General features: G+C 36.8%; 1 protein-coding gene across 6 annotated transcripts in view; it reads right to left on the minus strand.

Moving 5' to 3' along the window:
* LAMA2 (laminin subunit alpha 2) overlaps positions 1-23,344 on the minus strand; it is a 336,526-nt gene that overhangs the window by 105,409 nt on the left and 207,773 nt on the right. For all 6 annotated transcript variants that reach the window (XM_040697911.2, XM_040697907.2, XM_040697910.2 and 3 more), the window contains exons 20-27: positions 20,049-20,155; positions 16,171-16,351; positions 12,411-12,547; positions 9,365-9,601; positions 5,569-5,712; positions 3,640-3,819; positions 2,708-2,896; positions 2,379-2,614 (exon numbers count right to left, since the gene is read on the minus strand). In XM_040697911.2, coding sequence (XP_040553845.1) covers positions 2,379-2,614; positions 2,708-2,896; positions 3,640-3,819; positions 5,569-5,712; positions 9,365-9,601; positions 12,411-12,547; positions 16,171-16,351; positions 20,049-20,155 — 1,411 coding nt within the window. The remainder of the gene's footprint in view (positions 1-2,378; positions 2,615-2,707; positions 2,897-3,639; positions 3,820-5,568; positions 5,713-9,364; positions 9,602-12,410; positions 12,548-16,170; positions 16,352-20,048; positions 20,156-23,344) is intronic.

The following is a 23,344-nucleotide window of genomic DNA, read 5'->3' on the forward strand; positions in this document are numbered from 1 at the left end:
CTATTTAAACAAATGTTTTATCATAAGTTATTCAATTCAAACATATATTTAAAGTTCAGCACATACCTAAATACTGTCCTCTAGAGGGTCTCACAGACTGCTTTTAATATAAGCTTTCAATTCTTACTCAAGTTAATATCCCACTAGATTCTATGAACATTCTGAGGAATGTGGTTTGTGATCTTAAGCAAAACTACCTTAAAAATCAGTCAAGGTACTGTCTCAAAAAAAATTATCATATACTCCTGATGATTATTTTCTACTTCAAGACACAGATGTCATGGGATGAGTGTTACCTACGTAAATAGACAGAGATCATAAAAATCTGTTGCTATATAACCACCTACAAAATGAAGTATGATATTCTGTTAAAGGTTTTGACTTCAGATGGATGGTTGTCAGAGAAAACAACTGAACTCTTCGCTAAGTCCTGCTGTCATATAAAATGTTACGTTGTGAAATGTGATACTATAAAAATAAATTTTGGTTCGCTAAGTGCCACTCTGCAAACCCGCCCTGAAACAGAAGTCATTCTCTGTTCTGTTATATGCCTCATTAACTAGGTAATCTTCATGAAATGGTGGTATATCAGAATGCAAGTGTATCTCAGTTACGGTGATCCCGCGAATCTCAGAACAAAATCATGAAGCTGGAAGTCCTTTTGAATAACTTTGATTGTAATGCTTGAACTGAGGTAGCATTCAGATTTTGCTTCTACAGTTGAACTAGAATCTGCAGTGCATATAGCAAAGGGTGAGCTGAAGCAGATACAGTACATGGAGAATACTTCTCAAATTTTTCAATGTTACATTGGAGTTACATACCTTTTTTGCATAGGTGTTCCTTGTACTTGTAATACAACATACTAAACAGATTATGCAAAAAATAAATGTAATCTCAGTGTAAAACTTTTATGGCATCTGTTGTTAGTATTTAGCATCTGTCTAGTGCAAGTCAGACTCATATTCAATTCTATATGTTTCCTCTTAGACAGTATTGCAAAGATGCAGTAAATCTGCATGTACTATTCACTCTCGTAAGATCCAAAGGCAATGTTCTTATAGACAAATTTATAACCTAAAAATCTAGAAATAGTTTTAGCCTGTCACTTCTATGATAGACTCCTAGCAAGGACTTCCGGAGACCTCTGGGGTTTATCTCCAAATATTCCATGCTATTAAATTTTTGCTTACAAAGGATTTAACAATTTCCTTATCAAAAAGTTCAAGAATAGTCTATGCAATCTATTCCAGAAATTCTTTGCTCCCAGAAAATTTTTTCACATGTCCAATACAAATCTTTTATTATACAGATAAAGCTCATTTCTTTTTTTGATGTACACACCATGACAACAGAAAATTAATTCTTTTCTTTCCCTTTGTGGCAACATTTTATGCGCCTTAAGAAAATTTCTAACTTCTGCATAAATTTGGTTCTTTACGTCTTCCCTCACAGACCAGGTTTTCTGACCTCTGATGTTGTTCACTCTTCTCAGAATGCTTTAATCATTATTTCAACAATCAGAGCATCCCAAACATGATGCTTTGACTTTACCGGTGTTGGTTTTAATTAAAAGGTTAATTCTTTGTACTTTGCAAAATGTTCCTGTTTATATTTCAGGTAGAATATTTATATTTCTAAACAAGAATATAATTACTGAATCACACTCATCTAGGGGTATGGTGTAAACAACAGATCCGTTTTTGAAGATTAGGTAACTAAGAAGTTGTTCCTTGTTTATCTATTTTAATTGACTACTTCTTTCAAAGGATAAAATCTTATATTGACCTTTAGTTTGCAGCCAGATTTTGGTACAATGCCTATTATTTTGCTGCCTTATATATTTATATTGCTTTCTAATTTCATGTCCACTTCAAATTTAGTAGGCATTCTCATTAATCATCACATTTATTAATGAATAAACAAAAAAGAAAATATTGAATTTATCCTAATATAATGGATTAAGTTCCATTTTGTTAAAGGAACACTCTGTTCCTCTTTTACTATTTAAGTTAGTTTCAACTTGCAAGAGTTCTTTCATTTCAATTTGCAAGAGCTCTTTCATTTAAGTTTAATTACAACATATTTCTAAAAAGAAGATATTTATTAAAAAATACTTCTGGATTGTTTCAGGATGTGTGTACTTGCATGTGTTTCCTGTTAAAGGGTCCAGAAAATAAAGATTTTTTTTACTTATTATGACTTAAATTAAATATCAAATAAAATTTCACTCTTCTCAATCTTTTGCTATGCTGAACACTAAATCCTTCTGTTCTTCTCAAAAACTGCTTATGTTTTGAATAAAAATGCTGTTAGGAAGTTCTATCACTTTATCTCTGACTACTGCAGTATTTCAGACCATTATATGAAACAGTTACCTGCTCTGCCTCATGATGTTGCCATGAGTAGCCTTAATAAGAATGTAATGAACATCATACAGCACATTCAGGAAGTCTTCTCGGGATACAACTCTACTTCGCCTTGAGTCATCTGCATAACGTTTCCATGTGAAATCTGCCTGAGACATGGTCTTGTTGACTGCAGGGTCATCCTGATATTCCCAGGGCACAATGTTTCTCACTCTTTGGCCATCACCATAATATTCCCATTCATGCTGAAAAACAGTAATTAAAAAAAAGTGATTATTAGGAGAATTGAAAAGAACCCAGTGCTTATGGTATGGTGAAAGAGCAGAAGGGAGCATTACCTCTGTCAGCTCTATCTCATGCCTTGTCAGCTGTCCAATCAGAGGGGCAGCCATATGTCGGACAATAATTCTTGTATGGGTGGGAGGGCCACCTCTGATGATCACTTGGGGGAAGTAAGTAGTAAAGCCCGTTTCTTCTCGTGCTTCAAAGTAGATTGCATATTTTAGTTTCCCTCCATAAGCAGTCAGCTAACAAAGCAAAACACAAAGTACAAAAATAAATCTCACTTTTGGCTAAAAATAATTCTCAGGGCATATGTAGGTGCTAGATACATTCTGCACCTGTACACAACCTGATTAATGCATGTGCGGTATAAAATAGCAGTACATGCTTGTAGAATTTTCTGGGGATCGAGGCTGTGCTTGAAAGTACCAATCAGCAAGTTGTTATTGTACTGTGCTATTAAAAACAACAACAAACAAGTGTTAGTCCTTTCATTTTATTTTTCTTTGCATTCCCAGAAGTTTATGTCTAGAGAAAGGAACATGTAAACTCTCTTCAACCAAAGAGTACCAAAAGTGCAAAATAAATATTAGTACCATGGTGCATAATAATAAGCCTCCAAAAGGAGGTTTATTTCAGTCATTTTCTCCTGCATGACTTAAAAATACATAGCATTTTGGAGAAATGGCAAAATGGAGAAAAACAAAAAGTTGCAAGAAATATATTAGTTAATGAAGCTTACTTTACTTAAATAAGGTTTTTATGAGAAAAATTGTCCAGTAGAAAGATCATACATGTTACTGACAGTAACTGCCTATTATAAAATAGTGTTGGTGTTACAGACTTATAGATTTCCATAGTACTGGAGACAAGTTCTTCCCACTGTGTGATGATATGCCCAGAGGATGAGAAATGAAGGTATTGTAAAATACAAATATAAATAATAATAATAAAGCCATGTACATATTCAGTGGATTCTAACATTTACCTTTCTTCCTTCAAACTGCTCTGGAAGCCTCCAGTAAACAGGTTCTGAACGAAGAATCTGCATCACCTGCTCTATATTTGCTACTATTTCAGGAGGCTGGAATGCAATCCCTGAAAGAGTGCTTTGATGAAGTTTTTCATCCACCAGCGGCAGAACCATTTGCTCTGGCCTCAAGGTCACCTATGCACGTTCAAAATAATAAGAAGAAAATAAAATGTATTTTTCCTTGTGAAGGAAATAAGTGTTTGTCTTGAAATTTCAACTTAAAATATATATATATATATATATATATATTTACAGCGGTTTTTTTTTCATTTCACATCACTATTTGTCAAAAAACAGGTATGGAGAAGTACTGATAATAATGATGTCTTCCTCAAGCATTTTGCATGCTATTCTCATTCTAAAAAGAATGTATTAGCACTCGTTGAAAGAGTTTCTTAGGTGAGATCCCATTAATTACATTAATATGATTTTCATAGTACTATTTTAGTCTTGGGCCTCCTCTGTTCTAAGTGAGAGAAACATGAATTACAATGCAGCATACTTCACATCAACACTTGACTGTGGAACAAACCATCTGACCCTTTGTAATTCTATGTAATGTTATGGGTAACTTTGATCAAAAACTCTAACATGGGCTTTAGTAATTCTATTCAGACAGAAGTATCACAGGAAATGTATGAACACAAAAAGGACCAGTATCAAAATTGCTGTCTCCTAAAGAGTGAGGAATGAGAAGAAAACTAAACGCAAAATCTTACCCCTAACAGTTATTCCATCAACAGGATGTTCAAGAGTTTGGGATCAGGTTGTGAGAAATTCACCCAAGCTCTGAGCTCTGTGCTGTATTTACAGTGTTTCATTATTTCCATTTACAGCATGGACTGACTGGACACAGAAACATCCCTGACAATTGGTAGCCCTGTGTGAGACTTCCTGAGTTCCTGCCATAACTGTATTTTAGACATCAAGAAAGCGGTCAACACATTTGAATTTATGAAGAGCCTTATTGTCATACAGGACAAGATTTGCTTGTCTAAACATGTCTTATGCCATTTGAGGTGCCTGAAATATCATCTGAAATAACCAATAGCAGCTGGAAGAATTCAGTGTCAATCAGTTTAAAACTCTGAATCAATTCCAATTCTGTAATACACCACAGAGCCAAAAACCAGATGAGCTGCGTACACACACTTACTTAGATGTGAGTATAAATATGAGAGGAAATTAACTGAGACAAACCAGATCATCAGGAGGTTCAATCAATGCTATTGCTTTGTGCTGCCGCATGTGATGTGACGGACAGTAGTGATCTCAATGTGTGTTTTGTACTCATTGTATAGATAAATGGAGACATTCAGCCTGTCTTACTTGACAGTCTAACATAGGTCTCAAGATTCTTTTCCATATGAAGGTGGAGAGCTCTCTTTTTTTCCTCTAAGGGATTTCCATTCCCAGATTTAAATACGGCAGCATCTTCGCTAAGCACTTTTAAAAATAATAACTTTAGGAAAAGTAACGGAAATAAACAGATAATTGGACCATAGCAAATCTGTATTGGAGAAGTATCTATGACACTTGAATACACATGGATAAACTTGTATCGTGTACAAGGGATTATGTTACAATGCACTGAAATGCATCATTTCCCCATACGTGACTAACTTGCCTCTTCCCAGGTTTTAACAGTTCTACATTTACTTAATATCTGCTATCATATCACTAGTTTTCTTATCTACTTATTTTTAATGCTTTGACCCTGGTATTCTAATGAAAGATACTACTCTTTCCACTACTCAAATTATAAAGAGGAAAATGACTGCTTAAATGTTTGGCTATTTTCTAGCTACCTCTCAGTGCTTGACTAAAATATGCCAGCAGGAAACAACATTATCTCATTACATGGCTCAGCAGTTCCCTACTCACCCACGTGCGGATCAGCCCCCTTGCCTCACTGCACTGTGTAGTCAAGCCAAAGCAATAGCAACTGCTGCAGCCAAGTGGGTTTCTGGCAGAGAGGCCAAATGTGCCAGACTTGCACCTGTCACAGTGGACACCTTCCACATTGACCTGGAATGGAGAGAACATTAAAAAAAAAAAAAAAAAAGAAAAAAAAAGCAAGCTTTAATTACAGGCAATAATAAGAAAAAGAAAATGGAACAATATTAATAATGGTATAAGCGTAAGGAGCTTCAGTGAGCTTTCCAGCCTCTTAACATGTGTGTATGCAAACATATAAATTAATATAAAAGTGACATTTGCATTTGAATCCACTAAGTAACTCTGAGCATCTGCTGGCTCCTTGGTGATAGTTGCATACACAGAAAGATCAAATGGTACTTTGAATACAGCAGGCTAAATAAATGACTGATAAGAAAAAATACATCCTTCTGAAACCGCCAGGATTAATCAAAGCTTTTGTTTAACAGGAATTAGTTTTGACTAGTTTGAACATTTAAACTACAGTATTGAATATTCTTTCCGAGAAACATACTTTAATGGAAATATTGTGGAGAAAAGCTTTCCCCTCTTCATCTGATTGTTTTCCACATCACTGAACTATATTAACAAGGCTGAAATGTTTCACTGTTGTAATGTCAATGCTTTTATTTTCATTTTTCAATTAGTCCAAATAAAAAGCAAACCCAGATAGGCTAGATAAGGATTAATTTATTCACAGCCTTTTAAAGCCATTTTATATGGAGACCAAGGTATTGAAAAAAAAAATTGCCAAGATGAAAGCAATGGTCTCTCTCTCTCTCTCTTTCTTTTTTCTTCTCCTTTTCTTCACAGTAATACCAAGAAGGCAATCTAAACAAGAAAATCAACTTTCCAAACCTTATAATGGAAACCAGTACTTTTCCTGGGGGTTTACCATTTTAACCTCATTTCCACACGCAACTATGAGCAAATATGCTTACATTGTATTTAGCTTAATTTTTGCTGCTTTAAGTCAGTGCTGACAAAGGAGATCCTGAGCCTCTGAAAGCTCATTTTATCCAGCTATAACAGCAGGTTTCAATGGCAATGATCATCCCTTTAAAGGATCTTCCTTCTCTAGTATGTAAGTCTTTCAAAAAAGTTAGTCAAAATGTTAACCAAACCTAGATTTAAACTGTAAGGAAAAAAAAAAAAAAGCAAAACTAACTGTTGGCTTAAGTCAGTATTATTTGTTCATTTTGGTCATAAATTGTGACTTTTTTTTCTATTGATTTGCATACTTGTTTTGTATTGGTTTGTGTCAATTGCAGTTTTTAATCAGTAAATATCAGCTGAATATATATTATTTATTTGCATTCACAGAAACATATTTTCTGTCTTAAAGGAATCAGCAAAGAAATATTTCTATTTAAAAATGCTGTGGAACTCCACTGTTTCTATTTTGAGCATGGAAGATCTACAAGAAAGACAGTACAGTGAACCTAACCCAGAAAAGTGGCACCAAGATGGTCAGTGGAGTTGAAGCACATCTATTTTTCCATTTCAGTGAATGACATAGGACAAACAGCACTGCTCATCAGGCCAAGAAACAGCATTTTCTCAAAAGGTACTTGTCAACATTTCACTTCAGTTTTCTTATGGTCCTACCATCAAATGAAAGAGTATTTAGAAAACAGAATAGGATAAGTTCTATTCAAATACACTAGAAAGACATTACGGTGGCCAAGCAGTTCTCACACAAATTATGGAATCTCCATCCTTGGAAATATTACCTCAACAGTCTCATTCAAAGAAGGAGATGACATTAATCATCTCCAGAGGTACATTCCAACCTAACTGATTTTACAGTTTCTCTATTAAATCTATGCTTTAACACAGAATGAAGTGAATGTTGTCCAATTAATGAAAGAATTACCTGGCAATTATACCTTTTGAACTTATCCTTGAATTTTGCTTACTCTTTGTGTCAGGACAGTCCCTGAAGAAGAATGAATCAAAACTGCATAAGCAATCTCTGAAGGCCATTTTTAGAAACCTCTTCCATGAAGAGGATCAATACTAGATCAGGTTAGCAGCTAGTCAGTACAAAGAATGAGGATTTCACAACCTTCATCTAGTTTCAACCCCCCTGCCATGGGCAGGGTTGCCAACCACTACACCAGGCTGCCCAGAGCCACATCCAGCCTGGCCTTGAATGCCTTCAGGAATGGGGCATCCACAACCTCTCTGGGCAAACTGTTCCAGTGCTTCACCACCCTCTGAGTGAAAAATTTCCTCCTAATACCCAACCTAAATCTCTCCTTCTCAGTATAAAACTTGCCCCTTGTCCTATCACTCTCCACCCATGTAAGCAGTCATTCCCTCTCCTGTTAATGTGGTCCCTTCAAGTACTGGAAGGCCACAACGAGGTCTCCCTGGAGCCTTCTCTTTTCCAAGCTAAACAAGCCCTTTCTTCATAGGTAGGAGAGGTGCTTCAGCCCTCTGATCATCTTAGTGGCCCTCCTTTGGACTTGTTCTAAGAGCTCTTCTGCATCTTTCTTCTGCTGGAGGCCCCAGGCCGTGATGCAGCGCTCCAGATGGGGCCTCACAAGAGCTGAGTAGAGGGGGACAATCACCTCCCTCTCCCTGCTGGCCACCCCTTTTTTAATGCAGCCCAGAACACAGTTGGCCTTCCGGGCTGCAAGAGCACACTGCTGGCTCATGTCCAGCTTCTCATCTACCAGGACCTCCAAGTCCTTCTCCGCAGTGCTGCTCTCAAGGAGTTCTTCCTCCACTCTGTATAAATATCTCAGATTGCTGCAGCTCAAGTGCAACACCTTGTACTTTGTCTTGTTGAACCTCATTAGGATGAAGACTTCCCTTGATCTGCTGGCCAGTCTCATCTCAAACCAGCTCAGTAAGGGGATTGTCTGATTTACAGTGAAAGTGAAGAGTTGGCTTATATTTGATTTGTCATCTCCCATAACCCATATTTGCTTTTCAGTAGATTACTAATCAGCATTTTACCTCTCATACTGTACTGACTCCTGGGGTTTTTCCACTTCACATTCTTACCTTTGCTCATGTCCTTGCTGCAGTTCATGACTTTGTATTTTCCAGTGTCAGTTTTCAAGCAGCACATAAACTGTATTTCTACTGTTCAGACATGAGCCCTGGTGTATTCTACTTGCTGGATACCAAATGTTCGTAAAATCTTTCTTTAAGCCCGGAAATCCAGCCAATTTTCAATGCACCTAAGTGTGCAATTCTTCTCAGAACAATTCCAAATAAGAAGGCTGTGGGTGATGATACCAAAAGTCTTACTGAAGTCATGAAGTCACTTTTTTAGTAGTCTTGAATTGTACACTATCTACTCAGAAGAAATAGATATTGCTGCAGTGAATTCTATTAATTTTACCTCTTGGTGATTCCCGCTTAGAAAACTTACTACGATGAGCCAGCACTGTAGAATATTGTTATTACTGATGTTTTTCCTTTTAGTTTGCCAAATATCTGAACAAGTATATTGAACGTTAGCAACATTTTGTTCTGCAAGACCAGGAAGAAATACAAAGGGAGAGGAGAGCCTAAGAGGATAACAAGTGTTAGCATGTGAAAAAGCAATAGATGAGCCCTTAAGTCTTTATGTTAGACTCCCCTCACAACAAATAGCAAATGCACTATGACAGACAACTAGATTTGTTTGCACATATTGTAGAAATAGACAAGTATAAATGTCAAGGAATTTTGGAGTAAATTTCTCAGCAGGTATAAGATCAGCTTATAGACTTCATTGCCATACCTTGCAGCTGCATTGGCCAGTATGATTAACACATGAGCATGTCCCCAGATCTGTTTCACAGCTCCGTGGATCAGTCCCAGATAGGACACACTGACAAGCAATGCATTGTGGATAATTCCAGTAACCCGACCTGCACTCAGTGCATTTATCCCCAGAGAATTCAGGGAGGCAGAAGCAGCAGCCTGTATTCAAGTCACACTGAGCACTTAGGGCTCCAATGAGGCTACAGTCACAGGGCTGAAAAGAAGAAAAACAAGAAGAAAATTGCAGTTGTGCACCTGAAAACAAACAAACAAAAAAACACACCAGAACAAAAACATCACACATCTTTCAAGTACTGATAGAGTTCTTACACTATGAACTTCCTCTGTCCAAAGACAACATGTGAATTATTAAGATAGGCATTTATCTCTATTCAACAAGGGTCAAGCAATTACACTAAACAGACCAAAAAATTACACTAAACACACTTAGAAACTGCTTTCTTCTTGAACATACTTTATTTATCACTGGTAAATTCAAAAGTGAAATGAAAAATCCAACAGGATGTAGGGCACTGGCATACTCTGCAGACAAAGTTAATTTAGGAAATGTAAGTGACCTCTAAAAATTTCTTACTATGAAAGTCCTATTCAGAGCATGTTCAGACTCCTTTGCTAAAATTGGAGTTGTTCAGGGGCAGCGGTCCCAATGGAACCTAGTGCAATGATTATTACTAATCTGTAAGGCAGGTAACTATCTTCTTTTTACGAACAGGACTCGTAGATAATAGCAATTTACATGGCAATGGACACAGATATTTAGTCTTCTGGTGTACTGGAAAATAAACTTGCTTACAGAAGGAGAGTTTCCATAGGCAAGTAAGGAAAGAAATAGGTGATTTGCCAAGGGATCTACATATTGAGTATAGAACCAAGTAGCTGGGAAAGCTGCAGTCTCCCAAAGAACAGAAAAATCCTTCTGTGCTATTACTGTGACTGTACAACAAAGTTAGCCCAGGACATTTACCCTGATCACTGACGTGACAAGAATTTCATATGAAGAATTTCAGCTTGCAATAGCAAACCCAGTGCCAGCAGTACAGGTTACCACAGTAACTGACATGGATAGACTTGCTAAAATTAAGGATACAAAGCTGAAAAAGAGCCAAAGAAAATGTGGATTCAGTTTATATGAAAAACTGTTTATTGTCTGAATACTTACAGCATGTTTGTTCTCCTCTGAAATGACCATTTCTAAAGAAGGTGATTATATATAGGAAACATTCAATTTCAATTTTTACTGAATGCAAGATAAACTATTCAACTGCTAGTTACACATTAGACTGCTAAACTACCACCTAACCTAAGACATAAAACCTTCTGACAGAAAGAACTTTGTTTTGCATGATATATTTGAAAATAAAGCTTAGAAAACAAATTCTTCATCATATACTTAAGTAGTTCAGTGTGTAATATCAAAGCCTGAAGTGCAATCAAACATCATGTTTGTTTTGCAAGCAAACAGTTTTATGCAACACTTTCTAACCTCCTGAGTTACAACAGCCCTGGAAATCTACAAAGAGTGTGAGTAGATCTCACTTTGCAGAAATTACTGAAAGAGATGTAGTCTGATAGATCATTATTAATTTAGCTGATGCCATGAAACTGCCATATTAATGTGTCCACATAAAAGACAATAAGGGAATATACTCCAGAGCTCAAACAGAGGTCTTCAACCTCATTATAGGCTGGCTTCAGAAGCCAGGAATCTGTATCACAGCAGCACAGCAGAGGTTTCACAAGAGGAGTTTTCCATACATACAGAAATAATTAGTTCGCAACCTGAGCTACATGACAGTCTTTTCAGAAAGCACACTAATGGTGTATGACCATGTTCAGACAAAATAGTTTTTCTGGAGTAATTGGAGCAGTACTATAAATGCCTCATCATTAATAAGAAAGGCAGAGAGAAGGAGGTATTTAAACTTGGCATAGTATTCACTATCACTAGTATTCAACCTCAACGAAATACTGTTCTCTTCAACTCAGGAGCATGACATTATGTCAAATAGGCCATGAAAGCTATTGATAATTTTATTTTCCTTCTTCTTGTCCCTCCTTACTCTCCTTTTAAGACGTTCATAACTGCCAAACACTAGAATAAGAAGGATTATTTAGAGGAAAGTAAGAAGGTTTATTTCCCTTTTAAGGAAATAGGAAGAAAATATATTTTATGGGTAAGGCAGCTATTTCTTTTCTTCTCCACTGTCTCTTTATGCAGAAGTCAAAGGCCTTATAAAGTAAAATTCAAGTATGTCCTCCCACTACCATCAAAACTAGGGCCAAAGTAAATTTGTTCTGCAAAGGTCAATTACCATAGTTAAGGTCAATTACTGTAGCTATATATTTCTGCATTATATAATACTACGATGTTGTGGTTGCCCAGCCAACGAACACACCCCCACACACACGTTTTTCAAACTTTCCTTCTTCATGATGTCATACAATATGGAATATCCCTTTGGCCAGTTTAAGTCACCTGTCCTGATTCTGTCCCCACCCAGCTCCTTGTGTCCACCTCCAAGCCCCCTTGCTGCCAGGACTATAGGAGAAGCAGAGGAAACAGAAATATCCTTGGCTCTGTACAGCATTACTCAGCAACAGCTAAAACATTAGTGTGCTATCTAAATTGCTTTTCTTCTAATACCAAAACGTAGCATCATACTAAACACTATGAGGAGAAATAATTATCTCTGAAACTAACATATATGGAAATCTCCTCAAACGTGAAATTCAGCTGTAGCTAGAAAAATCAGGATACAAACTCAGCAAGACATCACTACAGTATAAACAGGGTGTTTGGTGTTAAAGGCTACAAACCTGAGAGAGGGAGTCTGTAACACTCAGCAATTGATCACCAACATTTACACCATAGTCTGATTGACACTAAAACTTCTAATGGAGGAGCAACCAATGATTTACAAACCTAAATTTGTATCCCACTTACAAACTACTATATTTACCTGATGGGAATGAAGTGACAGAGAAAAGAGAGATCTACTCACCTTGCAACCATGGACAATGTCATGGCCCCAGTGATTTGGTGCACACTTGTCACACATCTCTCCAATGGTATTGGGGGGGCAGATACAGCGGCCACTGACAGGATCACAGTTATTACCAAATTGTGAACAGGCACAGGCTTAATGAGAAACAGAAACAAAGTAGAGCAAAGTGAAAGTTACCCCATTATATATCAAGGACTTTTCTACTACAAGCTTTATCAGGAGAACAATGTCTTCACATGAAACTGTAATTCTTTGCAGATTTTATTCAATAAAACTAATTTGATTTTTGAACTGGCTCCAAAAGGGGCCTTTGATGTTAAAGCATTATTAGGTGAAAAATTCATTGGTGACAAAGATTAAAAGCATATAAGTGAAGAGGCACAAGATACTTCATCATTCTGAAGAGCAGAACCAGTGTATGTTTATTTTCATACCCACCCTCAACATTACCCCTGAGATGAAAGCAAAAGCATCATAAGCAAACTATCACTCTCTGAGTGTTAATCAGCCCCTTGGTAAGTCTACAGGGCAGTGTAACATGATGCCCTGTCGCAGAGGGCTGTGTTTGTGTTCATTGCCTTTATAACTAATACTTTGTTATCCCATGCATCAATGTTGCCCCATGAGGTCGGTGCTCAAAAAGACATTTGAATATTGCCCTCAATAATATCTATTTAGCCCTGAAATGGACAGGCTAGATGATCTTTGAAGGCCTCTTGCAACTCAACTATTCTACTTCCAAGTAAAGCTAGATAATAAGAGATGTGCAAAGATAGAACTCATATTTGTAGTTCAGAAAAGAATTGATCATTATTTTTCCCTATAAACGCTTCCAAAGTGAGATAACCAATGCAAGTAAGTTTAGACTCAGTCATGACAGATGCAACATGTGAAAACATGTGATACAGTCTTTTGGCACATCATGAAGATGTTTCAGAAGTACATCTCTCTTGTGAGACTGAAGCTTTTGTGAATTCTATGGAAGTACAGTTCTTAGACAAAACTGGTTCAAAAGGTCTGGAGCAGAAGAAGTGATAGAGCAACATTTTTTTGTTTGTACTATCATAACTATTTAAAAGAATATGGAAAAAATACAACATATTTGTTGCAAGAAATAGTTAGATGGAAATTTATTTTGTACTGTTTGTTGCTAGAGTGTCAGTAATAACTGATCTAACTGATGATGCTTCAGGGTCTTTTAAAATTATTTTTTATTGCATAAGAAAAAAATCAACTTATATTTCTTGTGGATAAATGCTAGATAAAAGAACTCTATTTTATTAGATACTTAGCTGTCATTCTATTATTCATCTTTGTGCACTTTCTTCTAGCATGATTTGATAAACTTCTATTAAATTTCTGAGTTTTCTCTGTGAGTTGTAATTTCGTGTTTTTTTTTTTTTGTCATATGAAGGAAAGTGCAAAAGGCTTACTAATAATAAATGTGGAATAAAAAGCATTTTGAAAAGAAAAAACCTTTGCATCTGTTATATTCACTTTGAAACTTCTAAAAATCTGTTGAGGTTATTTAAAATACTTGATGAACATAGGCAGATACATTTCTATTTAAAATATTATTTAGTTTTGTACTAAACTCAGTCTTTCCATGTTTATCAGGAGAGCAGTTAAAAACGTAATGTGAAAACTTGTTAATTGCCTTCTCATTTTCCCTCTCCAACTGTATGAAATTAACAACATTTTGTAATGTTTCACAAGGGCGATGTGCTTTTAAATTGTGAAATGTTACTATAAGAGTGTAATCATGAAGATCATCCACAGTAATTTTTTCTCTCCAATATCTGCTAAGAAGTTTAGGACTGCACTTATTGTTTGCAATTTACTTCGAGCTCTCCCAGCAGTGAGTTTGTGAACCAATCTTTCTCTTTTCCATAATATCAACTTTACAACATGGTAAATATTTTCTTGCCCCTTCCTTCACATGGCAGACAATACGATAGTGTACGATTTTCAGTTATGAACTACAAACCACTCTGGGTCAAGGCATATACTGGGAAAAGAACATTCTGAGAGCAACCCTGAAGAGAGGGTCTTGGAGGTCCTGGTGGATGAGAAGCTGGACACAAGCCAGCAGCGTGCACTTGCAGCCCAGAGGGCCAACTATAACATGGGCTGCATTAAAAGAGGAGTAGTCAGCAAGGAGAGGGGAGGGAGGCGATTCTCCTCTTCTACTCAGCTCATGTGAGGCTCCATCTGGAGTACTGCGTCCAGGCCTGGGGTCCAAAGGAGGGCCACTAAGATGATCTGATGACTGGACTACAAAGAAAGGTTGGGGGAACTGGGCTTGTTTAGCTTGGAGAAGAAAAGAGGAGGGGGAATGACTGTTTACATGGGTGGATAGTGATAGGACAAGGGGAAATGGTTTTAAACTGAGATGGGAGGCTTAGGTTAGATATTAAGAGGAAGTTTTTCACTCAAATGGTGGTGACACTGGAACAGTTTGCCCAGAGAGGTTGTGGATGCCCCATCCCTGGAGGCATTCAAGGCCAGGCTGGATGTGGCTCTGGGCAGTCTGTTCTAGTGGGTGGCAACCCTGCCCACAGCAGAGAGGTTGAAACTAAATGATCTTAGAGGTCCTTTTCAACCCAGGCCATTCTATGATTATCAATAGAACAGATGAGATTGAATTTTGCTGCACAGATATGGGTCTCAAAATGTAGATGCTCTTTCCATACTGAAGCTAAAGAAGTAAGAAAGGCAGAGAGTTAGGCTTGCTATTTGTGCTGCTATTCCTATGGAAAAGGATTAGAGTACTGGGGAAGACCATTTCTGCTGCTGGGAAGAACACTCTACAGCTCTGACCTGAAGAATAACGGCAGCAATATTCTCAGCTTGGTAGCATTCTGCCTTCAAGAAGGAACACTGTGGGGCCATTGCCACTCTGGTATGTCAACACTCTAGACAGTTGTCTATGCCTCCTGTGACCAGATCTAAACTAGTTTATGAAACATTAAAAGTACAGACCTGTTAGCAAAGATAGATATTTCTCTGTGAAGGAACCAATGGGTTAGATTCTTTTTGACCTAGCTGTCTGTACTGCTTTAAGGACAGGAAGTGTCCATTTCATTGTTTGACCTTATGTCTAAAAGAACAAACATAAATATAAAGAAGTAACTGGAAATATTTCATGATGATGCTATAATTTCAGCATCTGGAGGAGAATACTTTTACTGTGCTTACACATGGGACATAGAAGAGTTTTTTTGTCTGTGTGTACAATAAGGTTTTCAGATAAAGTATACAAGTAAGCAAGATTCTAAATACTACTAAACACAATTTAATAAAAGAGGATCAACCTTCTTGTAAGGACAATGAAAAAGCTTGGGATAAAACTAGAAGAAAAAGAAGGGATGTGAATTGAAAAAAAGCATGCCAAACTGCTGTGATTTGGTAAGCACCCAAATCAATCTTCTATGATATTACTATAACTAAATTACAGGAACTTCACAGGTGTATTTTGGGCAGAAAGTACTTGGAGAAAAGGACACTTCTGTTCCTTGTAAACATAGCTATCCATGGAAGATTAGCCATAAATTAATCTTAAAATACCAGAAATAGCTCTTTTGTTCTTGCCAATTATTCTCTTTGCCAATTGACAGATTTACAGGGCTGCCCATGAAAATGACTACCTGTCAAGAAAATTTGTTAGGCAATCCACAACTAGCCAGCTTAGTAAGAAAATTAATAGATATATAGATAAATAAATAAACTTGCAATTGGCCATGAAGTATTTACATACGAGTACAGCCTCCTTCTTCAAAGTTGTAAAATCCATGAGCACAGCGGTCACACTTCTTCCCTGTCACTCCTGGCTGGCAGTAACACTGTCCATTTCCATCACAGTCAAAGGATTTGGAACCAAAAGAGTTGCAGTTGCAGGGAACACATCCTCTGGAAGATTGTAAGCCAAACGTTTCAGGCTGCCACAAAGAGAGGAAAGAAGAGCAGTTAGTACATGGAAAGATTACTAGGAAAAGATGAAAAGCTGAGTGCCTATGGATAGCAGGGTGATCCTTTCTTTTTCTGTTGATTCTGTAATTCTTAACAAACAGAATTGTAGAGGTAAAACTGTGGCAAGGGCACTAAGCAGCTACACAGCTGATAAGGACTAAAGATTTCAGAATGGTAACTGCTATCATAACGAATGTTCTCTAGACAGTACACTTTGTACAAGGCTGTGTTTCCATATATACAATTTCAAGAAGGTTATTATGTACAGTCTTCAGACTGGCTTTCAGAAATTTCGTACTTAAACAGAAGGCCTGAGTCATCTATGTGTACTGTGTCTAGATAGTAAGTTTATGTTATGCCAGTTTGGTTGCTAAGAAAATGCATTCAAATTCTCTGCTATAAATGGACATTGATTCAACCAGAAAGACTCTGGACAAGAAGATTCTGTCTCCTTTGACCAAGGGCACTACCTGTGCACAGTATTCTGTAACTCAAGGGCACTTCTTCAGAATGATTCTTAGGAATAACTTCAGATGAACACAGATAGGATGTATCTGTTTGCATTTGCTAGTAAGAATTACCTATTTTTAAAAAAATAAATAACTGCTAATTATTATAAATGGACTGAAGTGAAATATATTTATTTTCACAATGTGCTACTGTGTACCTCAGCCATTTGCTGTTAGATTTTTGCCTAGTATAAATCAGTACAGATTCTTCAAATCAGTGGAGATGTACTGACTTAGATTCTTGCGGATTTGTTTCCACAGTTAAACTCCTAACCTGTGTAGGTGAAATCTCAGAGACCTTGGCAGGCTTCCACATAAGTGTCCTCAAATCTGAACTCTGAGATTAATACTGACGTTCCACATTCCTAGAGGGAATCTACTGATATGTATCAACATATGGGATTGTACCTACAGTCAGAATTTGGCCTGAAGAAATATAGAAACTAAGCAAATGCTTGATGATATATATAATAAGAAATTACCGTGATTCTCATTTCCAGTTTCTATAATGGAATGCTTTGCAAATTATATACTTCAGCATAACAAAATACGGTGCATCAGAGAGAAAAGATTATTCTAATCCATGTAATTAAACTCCAAGGTTCAATTAAACATACAGTGTATCTCTAAAGATTTCTATTACACAGGAAGAATTACTCAGTAATGTAAATATGCAAAATCTTCGGGACAGACAATCAGATTAATACAGTGAAGCAACCAATGCACAGCATGCAGCTCAGCTCTCAAAAGAAAGTTTGATAGGATCTAATAAGTTCTGTTTATAAGGGTGAAAAACAGAAAAAACAGTCTGATCACTAGCACTCCACACTGCATGAGTGAAGAAAAGATCACTAGCATGCTGGGTTCTGTTATGTGATGAGCTCTGCTCAGTGAAAGACATTTTGATCAGTCATGCAAGCTCCCAAGATGAGACTCCAGGCTGAACCCTCAGCCAGCCTTGTTTATACAAGTCACATCTATTGAACAATAGATAGGATCATGGGTGACAACAAGGAAGCATAATACCTTCTGAATATTGTACTATATTTGACCCTGCACCAGTGTATTTTGAGTATTTGTGTAGTCAATACAGTTATGTCATACATGCTAAATAGGTAGAAGTGCACGTTCTCCAAAGGAATCCATATGAGCAAATAAAGCATGTGCCCTTGAACCTGACTGAGGAAAACAAAATACTGTCAGTTATTTTTCAGATGGAGAATGTACAGACTACTTGGGTTGCAGGAGAAAAAAAAAAGCAAATTACTTAAAACACTGCTCAGTTAGAAGCAGTAGCACCATAATTATTACATCATTTTAGGAAATAAGCTGTTTTGTTGACATATGATGATGAATATTTCTGTTATTTTGGGAGTTGTATTCAAATAGACTGCACTTGTCCTTGTTAAAAATTAAAAATGTCTCAAGACTGGCCATATTCACAAATGAGAACTTTTAATACCTGTCGTATTTGATATTTCAAGGCTAGATCTTAACGTTTTGCCTCTGGTGATGAGTCTTCTCAGGAGCTCCTAGCCCTTTTGTTCTTGAATCACGAGAGGAGGAAGTCTTGCTCTATTGAAGGCCATGAATATCCTACTCATTACACAGATGTATGTACATCATCCATATATTTTTTGCACACTACTGTTGATTGTGCTGCTTTCGGAATTATTCTGTTATTTGACTTCTGGCCCATTTGGTTAATTGTACTATGCAGCTTTGAATGTGGGGAACACCACAAGCAGAACAATGTCTTTTCTTGTTAATTCTGTGTATTGAAGCACATTTTTTTAAAAATTAAAGGGGAAAAAAAAACAACACCACAAGCGAATATGAAGTTTCAGCCCATGCGATGCACACAGTTTCTGATTACCGGAGTAGCAGGCTGGTAAGCGCCCCGTGGGCACCCACTGGCACTGCTGAAGCCCCATCTCCGAGGGGGGACTCGAATCTGCTGACTGCTTCGTGCACTTTCTTTCAATTTAGGCACCTGTCTGCTGATTTCACAGCGTTTGCCTGTGAATCCTGATTTGCAGATACATCTTCCTGACATATCACATTGCAGTGACATGGATCCTAAGGCACTGCAGCCACAGGGTACACAAAACCGTTTATCTGTGGCCCAGAAGTAGCTGGGCTTTAAAAATGAAAAGTAAACACTGTTAGAAAGCAGAGGAAATGAAACTACTTGGAATAAGAGTACAGGAACATAGTAGTAAACAAAGATTAATTCCTAACAGCAGCTGATTTCGTATTAGCAATACAATATTGACATATTTTATATGTATGTTATACTGCGCGTGGCAAGTTCCATTGATACTATCGATATTTCTTTGAACGGACTATTTAAATACAGCTGAAATGAAAGCGTTCTCCCCTGAGATACCACTTCAAAAAATTATGCAGCTTAATGGGTGAAACGATCCTTTTGGTTTACGCACAATTATTTATGTGCTTTAAATCACACAAACAGGGTGTTCTGAGGACAGAGACTTAACCCATGAGCCTTCATGCTGAAACAAAGATATGTTCAGATGGTTATAACATATTCCCAAGCAGCCTAAAGAAATCTCTCTGTGAAAGTTCATGAAAGATGTTTTTTTTTTTTTTTTTTTGCAGTGACTTACATGACAGCAAAACAACATCAAGACAAAAGACATTTTCACCAAAACCAAAAAAGTACAGTATTTGAAAAACACTAAAGGAATTCCCAAGTAGAAGAATGTAAAAACAGAATAATCACAGTAGGAATAAACAATCAATTTGCTTTTTTGAATACCAGATTCTATCAGATATTTTGCAACTTTCTTCACAGAGAAATTTTTCCAGACCTGCAATATATTCATCTATTTGTATTAAACATTCTAAATATGAAATGTATTTACCACACAAAAATACGTATTTGTATGTATAGTGAGACTTAAAGTATTTTGATTGAGTGCAAAGGGAGATTTACTTTTGTTGTTTGTTTTGTTCCAGAAAAGCTTTGAAAAACATTTTTTAAGTGGCCATTTTCTATATATTCTCCCCATACATTAAAACAATTCCTATTTGTTCCTTAAGTGGAAAAAACAACAACAACAACCTGACAAAAGAAACCCATTCAACACCAGATTGAAGCAAACTGAAACATCCATGGCTCATCATCACTCACCTTGCACGTGTCACACTGGCGTCCAATTACGTTGGCTTTACACTCGCACTGGCCAGTCTGAGAGTCACAGATCTCTGAGATGGATCCATTGACATGGCAACGGCAGGCTACAGAGCAAAAAAGAAGGAACTGTTAATGTGTTTCCAGTATACTTATACTACTGATTCTGACTTTAACAGACAAATTTTTTACAGCATGGTTTTTGCCATCTGGACAAACTCAAGAATGCAGGCCTGAGGAAAGCCTGGACAGTGACAATCAACATTTACCTACCCATAAAAACACAGAATTTTACTCCAGATTATTGCACTGAGAAATTTTGTTTCCACTTCATAAAAAAACTCCTCATATGCCACCCCAAGTACCTCTGTTCCAGCAACAGCATTAGGGCTCACAGAGGAAATAGAACTCAAGCAACCAGCCCAACCCACAACACAAATTGCCTAAGGATTTTTAAAAAGCAGTGAAAAGGAAAGGTCTGTTTCTTATAGAAAAGAAAAACTTTTTGCTTCCCGCATTCTCATATTTGAGAAGAAGTTTTGGAGATGCTTTCTCTATCACCCTTTATGCCCTTAGATCACAAGTCTTTTGGCATGCAGCAATCACAATAGGGAAGGGAGAGATGTTATCACATTTCATAGAGACTATAACCATACAGGCACCAATTCCATTAGCATAAGCAGGCTACTGTGTCATTTTTTCCACAGAGAAACATGAATCCTCATCACTATATTTATTACTAATCTATTCTTTGAAACAGGCCCCAGTGCACATTTTCCCTTCTTGCACTACACTGACCACGTGTTGTCTTTTTCTCAACGTGACAGCTTTGTTTTAAGAAACACTTAAGCATCCCAACAGCAAACACATGGTGGCCATATACTTGCATGTCATAAGGTGCCACTAGAGACAAAGCAGTTGTATTTTTTCCTAAATGTAGACCATCACAAGAGGATCTTCATCATGACTTCACTGGACTTACTATATTGTAAACTGAAATGAGTTTTCCCTGCCACTCCCTCTATTTTTGAGGTATTATGCACAAGTTGCTTCTTTCAAATGAAAGTGATTTCATATTTTGCTTCAATCTGTTCATGGCCTTATTTCTCAAATGTTTTCAAAAATGTCTCATATTTCTGAGAATAAATAATAATAGTATTATGCATAAATATATACATATATATATATAACAACCCAAAATAATTGTGGGCTCTCTTGTCAATCTGATAATGATGTTCACCTCTTTCACACTCTTTCAACCTTCTTCCTTATCCATTACCATAATACATGTGTTTTAAAACTATTGACAATCCAAACTGAACACATAGAATGGTACTACATGTACACATCTGCAGTATATTCCAGTTATAATGGTCACTAGTCAAAATATGATGTGTAAACTCAAACCCACATAAACATTATCTGTACAAATTAACAGCTGTGTTTCACCAACATTTTAACACAGATTTCAAAGCGCAAATATTTTATTTGGATCTTTTCTTTCTTAAACAGGAACGTAAAAATCACAAGGATCCTGATAAATAAATAATTACTGTTTTTGTATGCAGGTAAGTTTAATACCATATGTAGATCACACTGAAAGTAAGTTCTCCTATTTATTTTCAAGGAAACTGCAACAGATTTGAACAGTAAAATAACACTGTTAGAGTAAATTCTCCGCTACAAAATGCTATTTTTGCAACAGACATCACCATTAGCTCTGCATTTCCACGAGCAATGAATAGGAGACTGAATGCCATGCCAGTCAAAATCTGCACCAACAGAGGTGACCCACTGTCCCTACTGCTGAAATGCACCGTCCACCACCTCACTGTACTTGCACCTGCTGTTTGGTCTCCATCAACATTCAGCAAGCATCAATAAATGTCAGTGAGAGCAATTTTTTTTTGCATGGAGGAATAAAGTGACACCCCTTTTGATTCATACGTACTTCCATGTTAGAAGCCATTTGGTCAGGCTGTCCCTCTGCTGCCATCTGTCACACAGCAACAAAACATTATGGAATATTGGTGGGAAGGTTCAACCTCTATTGCCATACTACCAACATCTGCCTCAGATGTTGGTCATGTGCCAAAATATTAACATAAAAGGTACTACTTTCAGAGCAGGCCTCGTATATTACCCCAAGTGGAATGTCACGTATTCTTAACTCAGTTGCAGATGACTGTGTGCAATACAATGGCGAAACAGAATTTGGAAATTAAGACTTCAATTGTTTTCTTGGCAACGGCAGTATGCACATACTGAAGAAATATGTAGTCAGGATTATTCATACACTTAACTGTTACTCAATCTGATAACTTGCATTTATCTCACCTAAACCCTTCCTATTCATACAACTCTACTGGAACATTAGCTATTGTCCCAAATTCTAAATGGTTGCTATAATACAATACAGCCTGTCAGAGAAATTTGTATTACTTTCTCCCAAAATGACACTGGTTAAGACCTCTCTCAATCCCTCTTGATTTGTATAAATATTTATGAGCCTGCAATTATAATGAACCCCCACACTAATTCTCCTCTAACAGTGATACTAGGCACACATAGGCACACTTGGATACTTGCTTTAATTAATCTCATGCCACCTAGCTCTATCATCAGTGCAACCTCTAGCTATTTGCTTCAGTATACTGTGCTGTTCCACGGGAAAGAACAATCTACAAAATTGAAACCAAATAAGTCTAGGACATTTGCTCCGTGTTCTTAGATTTATTATTTTGTACAGATACACCAAGAAATTCAGAGAAGCTATAGTGTTATAAAGTTGTACTACCATTTGAAATGGTTAATGCATATGACAACAGCACAGTACTGAGAAAGAGCAAAGAACATTTCAAACAATAATTTGAGAGCAAAATTCATGCTTTGCAATACCCTTGGTTTTAGCTTTTTAATAAGGAAAGAAATTGGAAACAACAAAGTAAAGGCACGGTCCTCCTGATATTGTAGCTGCAGGGCAAACTTCATGGAAGTCTGCAAAGGAAATAAAAAAAATCATATGCAAAAAAAAAAAAAAAAGAAAAAGAAAACTCACATGAAAGACAGAGAGCAGACAAATGTAAGGTAACTGTGAGCACAAAGCTATGAATACATTATGGGACTCTCCTTGTCAGTGATGCTAAGAACAAAAGCAAAGCTTTTTTTTTTAAAAAAATATGTATTCATTTTTTATACTTTTTATTTTTTAATTGTATGTTTTTGGAACTCTCCTCACATTACATCTCTTTCCCATGCAGCTGCCAGTACTGTAGAAATGTTCAAAGCAAGAGCCC

The sequence above is a fragment of the Gallus gallus genome, chromosome 3 (genome assembly GCF_016699485.2).
Source record: "Gallus gallus isolate bGalGal1 chromosome 3, bGalGal1.mat.broiler.GRCg7b, whole genome shotgun sequence".
Classification (NCBI taxonomy): Eukaryota; Metazoa; Chordata; class Aves; order Galliformes; family Phasianidae; genus Gallus; species Gallus gallus.